Source organism: Salvelinus namaycush, chromosome 21 (assembly GCF_016432855.1).
Source record: "Salvelinus namaycush isolate Seneca chromosome 21, SaNama_1.0, whole genome shotgun sequence".
Taxonomy (NCBI): domain Eukaryota; kingdom Metazoa; phylum Chordata; class Actinopteri; order Salmoniformes; family Salmonidae; genus Salvelinus; species Salvelinus namaycush.
Genome location: NC_052327.1, coordinates 4,766,637 through 4,775,282, shown reverse-complemented (window position 1 = coordinate 4,775,282; position 8,646 = coordinate 4,766,637). Strand labels below are relative to the sequence as shown.

General features: G+C 43.9%; 1 protein-coding gene across 1 annotated transcript; it reads right to left on the bottom strand.

Moving 5' to 3' along the window:
• Positions 1-623: 623 nt before the first annotated feature.
• On the bottom strand, positions 624-7,195 carry igf2b (insulin-like growth factor 2b). The gene is made up of 4 exons (XM_039017068.1): positions 6,998-7,195; positions 5,904-6,054; positions 3,835-4,016; positions 624-2,320 (listed from the first exon to the last, which is right to left on the bottom strand). Exons 1-4 carry the CDS (start codon positions 7,070-7,072, stop codon positions 2,084-2,086), a joined length of 645 nt encoding a protein of 214 aa, XP_038872996.1. The 5' UTR covers positions 7,073-7,195; the 3' UTR covers positions 624-2,083.
• Positions 7,196-8,646: the final 1,451 nt, after the last annotated feature.

Here is an 8,646-nt window from a genome sequence, read left to right as displayed (position 1 = left end):
CTATTAAAATATTAATTTAAAGTAACTCTGTGGCAAACGAAAATGAAAAAAAAAAAAAAAAAAGATTTTTTGGTACAAAGCATCTACAAAAAGAATTACAAGTCAAATGGGAAAAAAGAGATCATACAAATAAATCTGTCAGTTGAGCATCAGTGCTATGTATATTATTTGGACCAATTTTTCATATATATTTTTATAACAAAATAAATAATGCCTTTATACAGTGCCCTTATTTGTATTTCAACAAACAAACAAAAAAGCTTGGCGGCTCATTACGCAAGATACAGCTCAGACTAAAAGAAAATAACACAACGTCCCTGGAAACTAATTTTATGTGTGTATATATATATACATACATACACACACATATATATATACATATATATATATATATATACACACACACACTGTACATATATATATACATATGTATATATATATATATATATATATATGTGTATTTATATGTATATATACACACACACACATATATACATGTACATATATATATATATATATATACACACATATATACACATGTATATATACACACACATATATATATATATATATATATATTCAAGTATTTGTTTTCAGGCAAAAGCATGAGAATACTACTGATATACAATTAAAAATAAAATGTTAGTTGACATTATTGCTGTTTTTTCCCTTTGAATTGAAATGTGTGCCTTTCTTAAAAACTGTAGAATAATATTATAACAATAACGATGGACAAAATGTTTAACCAAAAAAATGCCTATTTCGCAAAAAAGCAGGAATGTCACGGTACCAGAAACTGACAGGGTTTACCTTCTTTCTCTCTCCTTGAAACACAGATATGAAAAGAAAAAAGAAATATGTCAAAACCCCAAAATATTATCATCATTATCCCACTCGTTCTGTGTCCATATTAACGTGTCACTTCCTTCCAGAGCAGGCCAGGTTTCTTCAAAGCCACGACAAAACAGGAAGTACTGTCCCGGAACAAGAAGTCAAACTACTGTCCCAATCTAGGCGGTCCATAATGTCCTGTTATGTCCCCACACTGCTCCCAGTTCTCGTAGGGCCTTGGGGCCAACGGAGAGGGGAGTGGGTCTCAGGTCCCCCTTACCACTTCCTCAAGGGAGCTGTTAGCGCATAGTGCTAGCACGCACCGTCTTTTATTCTCCTTTTTAAAGTCACACTTTCCTTAAAACGGAAAGTTTTAATATTCATTAAAAAAGCGGGAAAAAAACGTGCTTTTCACCCCCTTCTTCTCCGAGTCCATTCTAAAAGCTAGCACCATGACATTTTTTTAAGCTACACGTTCATTGTTCATAAAAAAATAGTGCTTTTTTTCTTTCCTTTGACGTAATCCGTGGCGATGTGCAATTTTGCAGACTTCTTTTTCTGCTTTTTGTTTGTGATTAAAAAGGTGCTGGAACAGGAATCTAATTTTACAAAATAATTCCTTACAGTGTGGAAGTCCATTTATAGTTAGAGGTGCAAACTAATAACAAAAAGGACTAACAGAGATAATTTTTCTGCCTCGGGAAAGCGTTCTTTTATGCAAGCCGTTTCTTCACTTTCTGTTGTCTTCCACAAGGACAAAAAACATTCCGCCTGCTGTCCTCTTGACACTTGCAAGCCACAGAGCTCTTTCATCTTTTTCTCCTTCCTTTCTTCTTTTATTTAAGGATCCACCTAAATTGCATTCAGCCAAATAGTTCACTTTTTGTTCATTGATTGTGTCGGTGTCTTTTGTGTCGGTGAATGAAAGAGAGAGCAAGAGTGAGAGTCAGGACAGGAAGAATGTGAACGTATGTTTGAGTGTCTGGGTGAGGGGGTCTAGGGTAGGTTTGGGGTCAAAAAGTAGTAGATGGGCGGGGGGGGGGGGGGGTGGTTGGAGGGTGTAGGTTGGTGGGCTCGGACGGGATTTGGGGGTGGGCTGGGTGGGGGGAGAAGTCAAACGAGGACTTGCCACAGAAATGACGTCAGAGACAAAGCTATAATCCCCTAGTCTTTTTTTTTCTTCATCTCCCTCCAAACTCGTTGTCTGTGCAAAGGGCTTTCGATGGGGGAGTTGGGTTGCTGGTGAGGAGGCTCAATTGTGGCTGACGTAGTTGTCCGTGGGGGGCAGGACTGGGGGAAGCTTGCTGGGCAGGGTGATCAGAGGCCGGTGGAACATCGCCTGCTCTTGGGCCTTGATCTTCACCGCCTGCCTCCGGAACTTCCGGGCCCTGAGGATGGCCGGGACGCCCCTCCGGAGCCGCTGAGCAGCCTTCCTCTGCCACACCTCATATTTGGAATACTTCACAGTCACATGTTTTCTTGGGACATCCTGTGGAGTTGGGAAAAAGAGGGAGAGAGTTTATAGAATTTGTCGGTACATTTGGAGCTTGCCATACCTTTGAAGGTCACTGCTGATTCTGATTACAACGGCTATTTTCCCCTGACAACCCCTAAAGAAAGTTGTCAGCAAGAGCTCCGCCCCCTCATCATAATGTCTGAGGGAATGCGGGAGACTATCTCAATGTGACCACACATTCATTGTTCACTAAATGACCTTTCCCCCAACACACACCTATCTCTGCAGTAAACACATTCCGGTGAAAAAAACACTATCCCTGGCCAATTCCTTAAAACAGTGAGACTGGGAAATCCCCATGCAGAGGGGGAGGGGGGTTGTTTGTGTGTGTTTGTGTGTGTGTGTATGCATATGAGAGAGATAGAGAATGGGTGGGTGGGGGCAGAATTTATGCGTAGCTAGTACTCCTCCTGAATGGCTTGTTTGGGTCATGCCACTTTGAGAGTACTCTGTGTGAAAGTGTCTCTTTCTCCCTAGACACACACACATCAATTGCAGTTTATCTCCCCATTCACTCCCCAGCCTGGAAACATCTGGGCGAGAGAGAGAGAGAGCAGTCAACTCCTTTCACTGCCAAGGCACGACTGGGGATGTGTCCCAACATATCCCCCTCGCACTCACAACACCTAGTAGACATGTACCATTAGTCTTTAACATACCTAAACAGTCAAATAGTCCTAAACGGTCTTAAACAGCCATTAGCAGTCCTAAATAGTCCTATCGCCGCCTTATTTCACAACCAACTGATGTTGACATTAAATGGCAGTTGAAAGTCAAAACGGAGGGATATCTATCTATCCAGCCCTGGGGGGTAGTCGTAAAGTACAGGAGATGAGAAGAGGAAGACATTTAAGAGTTTTGGAATGCTGCCCACAGTCGAGGTTGTTGTTCACAGAGTTAAAAAGCCTGCAGCTTCTTTTGAAGTTTTCGTGTGCACGCTTTTGACTTGATTCACAGTGACTGTTTCCCAGGGCTCGATAGCTATTGCCGTTTCAGTGAAGGGTGCCAAATGTTTGCACGTTTTGGAGCATCTAGTGTTCCGTGACTAATCCAGGCACATTGCAAATGTTGAAAAAAGAAACTCGACGTTCTTTGTTTGGGTTGTTTTGAAGCGGGCCTGAATGGATCCGACCCTAACAGGCAGGTGTGTAACGTGTCACAACAACAATTTCTAATCTGCTCACTTTCTCACCAGCGGTGGCCAACCCGCAGTTGAACCTTATCCGCTCTACCCAAATGTACTCTCGGGCCCTGGTGTTTTCCACCTCGGTCAGCAGTCTCGGAAGGAGATACTTGCTTACCACCGACTATTTTCGCAAGATAACAACCCCCAAACGACTTTCTCGCCACTCCCACAGACGGGGGGCATACGGGTTCAGCACGTGGTGGAACGGAGACAAGTGAGATGTGGGGATAGATAGGGACACATACGGACAGGTCAAGGACAGGTAGGGCTGGTTTCCTGGTTTTCCCCATACGGGTCGTACCTGTTTGAGTGTGGGCACCATGGGAATGATCTGTATAGAGGTGGCCGACACGTCCCTCTCTGACTTGGCAGGTTTGGCACAGTACTGCTCCAACAGGTTGAGGTCACAGCTACGGAAACAACACTCCTCCACGATACCGCGGTTCTGGGAGCGTCTGCTGTTAGACCTGCTGGTTGGCCTACCTGCAGTAAAGAGAGAGGAAGGGAGAGTGAGACCCTTAGGAGAGGAGAGACTTGTAATTAAATGACAATGAAAGAGAATCAAGATAGCAGCGTTGGCAGTTTGGCCAAATCCATCAAATTCATAATGTTTCCCCCCCCCCCCAATTGACAAAATCCAATTGGCCCACTTCACTTTGACCAAACACAGGATAAAAGGCTATCTGAGCCCAACTCTGACAAAAGTTGATGTTCGTTTGTTGGCGTGTTTGTTTTCCGAAGTGGTCATCTTGTTAGGGTATTTAATTAAGCCATCCAGAAGTCCTTTAGAGGGTAAATACAGCAGTAAATACTCCTCGCACACTGGAGAACGCAGACACAACACCGCCAAGCACAGGGAGACACAACCGAGCACAGAGACTAGAGACACACAGCCAGGCACATACTCACACAGCCAAGAAGAGAGAAACAGAGACACACGTAGGCAAATACAGACAAAAGAGACACATAGATCCGAAACCCTCACTATTTGGGTGAGTAAACACACAACATGGACACTCTCCTTTGACCTTATCCCCTTTCCAACTCAGCAGAGGGAAGGGGGAGGGGGAGTCCACATACAGTACATCTGAAAGGCCGGGGAAAGACAGGAGATGGGAAGGAGGGGCTGCTGATAGAGAGATAGAGGGAGAGAGGAAGACATTGAATGGAGAGAAATGCACTTAAAAGACACAGAGCGTGAGTCCCTTGCGTGATCTATCAGCAAAGAGGTAGATTGTGCAAGGGAGGCGGGAAAGCAAAAGATTGAATGAGAAGATATGAGGGAGAAAGGTGTGAGAAAAGAGAGACAGAAAGGGGGGGGTGAGAAGAGAGAGGTGGAGGGTTAAGTAAGACGTAGCACAGGGGAGAGTACTATCCGTGATCAATAACAGCCTTGTTTGAAGTCCTTCTTCACCTCCTACACAATGTTGGAGAAACCTCAGGAGAGGCCAGACCAGTATTTCATTGCAGGAAGAGAGGAACACGAGAGAAAAAGAAAGGGTGAACCAGAGGGGGGGGGGGGGGGGCCCATCTATGTTGGCCCAAATTGGATAATGACCTCTCTTAGCAAGCAGCAGCACAAAGATTTTTTTGTCAATGCCAGTGGGTGGGAGGATGACAAATATTTAAAAAGTGAAATTGTCCACCTTTTGTTTTTGCTGTCTGTGTCAGGGGCAGAGGAGAAGACGGGGAAGAGAGGACAGGAACCATCTTAGTTCTACATACTGATAACTGCATGTACTTATTGTAAAAAAAACAAAAAAAAACATTTTAGGTCAGCTAATAATAACAATCACGTCGTTTTTACTATATGCTACAGTCTAGACGAAGTCTGCTAGAAGAGCAATAACAGGGCTATTAATAAGAGTACAGTGGTAATCCTCCCTCCACCGAAATAATTGAATCCTTCAAATGTAGATCAAACGCAGTGGTTGCCTATAGCCTGGGAACATTCGTGGTGAGGTGACTGGTATGCCTCTTGGGTGCTATTACTTTCCCCCACGGAATGCGTGGTAAACAAGTGGCCCATTGTGTCTCATTGAGTTGTGTGTGCCTTCCCTGCTCGCCGCCCTTTCATATGCAATCTGAGGTAGGCTACAGCAACAGAATGCGTCCACTCAGTAGTATCGCAAAGGCGTTCCGTCTTCAGACACATCGCAGCGAAGCACAGCTGGTTGTGTGTGTGTGCGTGTGTGAAAGACAGAGAGCGAACACACGCATACCACACACAGTGACAGACACAAAGATGTAACTCTCAGTACAGGAACACACGAGAGTGAGAGACAGTCAACGCAGTTGGAAAGCCAGCAGAAAATAAAAGGGAAAACACTCAATTAAATAAAAGTTACAGCGGGTTTAAGTGAAACCTACTGAAATAGAATCCTCTATCTTCACAGACGAACTGCAGCGCGTCCACCAGTTCTCCTCCACATAGCGTCTCCGCCGAGGTCACTTCAACGATGTACAGAGTAAGTGCCAGCGCAATGACCAGCACTCGATTTGACGAAGACATCATCTTGACCTGAGGAGAGAACATAACGCATCTAAAAATCAAACGTTCACTGCATACAATACAAACTGGTAGGCGAAATTGTTGGTGCCTTCCATAGCCACTGTTCAGAAATGTAGGTTAAATATACATTTCAGAATCAAAACCCAAAAGTCAGATAAAAAGTTTCCAATCAATATCTTGCATAAACGACCCTCACAAATAATCTACGGCGCCATGAAACGTATCCAACATGATTCGTAAACCAAAAGTATATTTTTTACGGTTTAAAAGTCTGGCGCAATGAAACATTTGAATTCTGTCCTACTTTTTGTATTTGAGCTGTGTTTTACGCAGTGATTAGTTATCGCCCTCTTGCAGCTTATTCTGAGGGAAAAGATACCATATCTCTGCTGAACTCTTACACAACCGGCTCAACAAGTTGCAAGACAGGCTATTCAATCGGCAACTATCTCAATCCCCATACTCAGCATATATTTCCCCTTGCTCACCCTCTGGTAACGGGGAGACTGAGCTCTATCGCCCGCAGGACTCGCCCCCTAGCGGTCTTTGAGGTATCTCCTGTTTGTCCCGAGTTCAGCAAAGGGACGCACTAACAAGATGCGAGTGGAGAGGGTCATGTTTCGGCATTACAGTGCCCAGAGTAAAGATCTTAAAAGTCACGGTATTGTAGCTGACTGAAAGGTAGCTAAACGCAAGAATCAACCCATCTCAGTTTCTGCACCTTCAACACTCTCACCTCGTCAAGTTATTTATATTTCACCGTGTTCTCAAATTGTCCCTTCTCACCAAAATGCGCAAACACACAAAAAAAAACAAGCCAGGGTAAAAGCCCAGAGAGGTTGTCCCAGCCAGCGTATTCGATTACGCATGTCTTTGCAATGTAGAAATACGGATTGTTTTACGTGCATAAAACAAGCAGAAGAGCAAGAAGTGTTGGGTCTCCATAGATTACCTTCATTCTTGTGTTTTCCGTTCTCCGGCAGGTGTGGCAAACTGAGTGGTGTTCGTGTCTTTTCTGGGTTTCCATGTCAGTTGGCAGTAATCTAACGTTGAGCGTTATTTGGTTGGAGAGGTTGCAGTTGAGTTAGTTTCCCAGTTGGTGAGGGCTATGGAGATGTTGAGTGAGAGGCTGTCCCAAAGACCAGGCGACAGGCAAAAGTTCTCAGGGAGAAGTATTATATACCAAAACCCGCCCCTTACCTCCCCCCTTCTACATGCCCACTCCCCGCGCATGTCTGAACCGACCGAGAGGGCTCGCGGTCAAGATAAGTGGTCCAACGACACTCTACGGAAAAGTGCAAAAGAGAGAGCGAAAGAGAGAGCGAAAGAGAGAGCGAAAGAGAGAGCGAAAGAGAGAGCGAAAGAGAGAGCGAAAGAGAGTGCGCGCGAGCAAACGTGTCTGTGTGGAGAGAGAGAGAGAGAAAGAGAGAGAGAGAGAGAGAGAGAGAGAGAGAGAGAGAGAGAGCGAGCGAGCGAGAGAGAGAGAGGGAGAGAGAGAGAGAGAGAGAGAGAGAGAGAAAGAGAGAGAGAGAGAGAGAGAGAGAAAGAGAGAGAGCGAGCGAGCGAGCGAGCGAGAGAGAGAGAGAGAGCGAGAGAGAGAGAGAGCGAGCGAGCGAGAGAGAACGAGAAAGAGAGAGAGAGAGAGAGAGAGAGAGAGAGAGAGAGAGAGAGAGAGAGAGAGAGAGAGAGAGAGAGAGAGAGAGAGAGAGAGAATATTCCATAGTCATTTTCCACATTTAGTGTTAGTATTGGTAAAGTGGGACTCTTCCTGAAAATGTGCTTTCTGGAACACCTTACAGAATCATCCCATTGTCTCAACCCCCAACATGATACCATTCTAAATAGCTTAAGAACTCTAATACACTATACAAAATGTAAAAAAATATTTAACACAGAATGGATGACTCTTCTTCAAACATAACTTGTCCTAAGACCACATTTTCTTCAGTCAATACTGGCAAATTGGGACACCTTGATTGGCCAAGTGAGACACTTAATTCTTTATTGTAAAGGATAAATGAGAGAGTAGGCTACAAATGGAGTGTACAATGACTACTTTTTACAAGCATATGTAAATGTCAGGCGGCAATGGAGGTGAAAATATTCAAATTTAAATACCAGCTGAACAATACCGCAGTCACCTGAGGCAGCAGGTTTAAAAAGCATTTATAGTTTCCTTCTATAGGTGGATGCTGCCAATGGGTCTGTTGACTTAGTTTGTGACATGGAACTGACATTGACACTGTAGGAGCCGTTGGCCAGTGTTGCAGAGGCCAGAAAAAAAGCAGAGACAGAGAGACACAGATCTCTGCAATGTGAAAGTGGACTTTGATATCACCTGTGAGTCTATGATCTAACTCTAGTTAAGGGAAGGACATGGTGCTTGTGGTTAGACAGGAAGATTTGATCTGCACAATGGACTAGGTCTGTATTTTGCTCAATTGCCTGAAATAATTAATATAATTCATTTAGATAATTCATTTTAAATTCATTTTATTTCATTTCAATGGCAAGTGATGTTCCCTCAGGAAAAAAAATCGAATTGTTGTTGTTATCGGAAGGCAACCCAAACTCTATTAAAATGAAATATTGGAACATCGA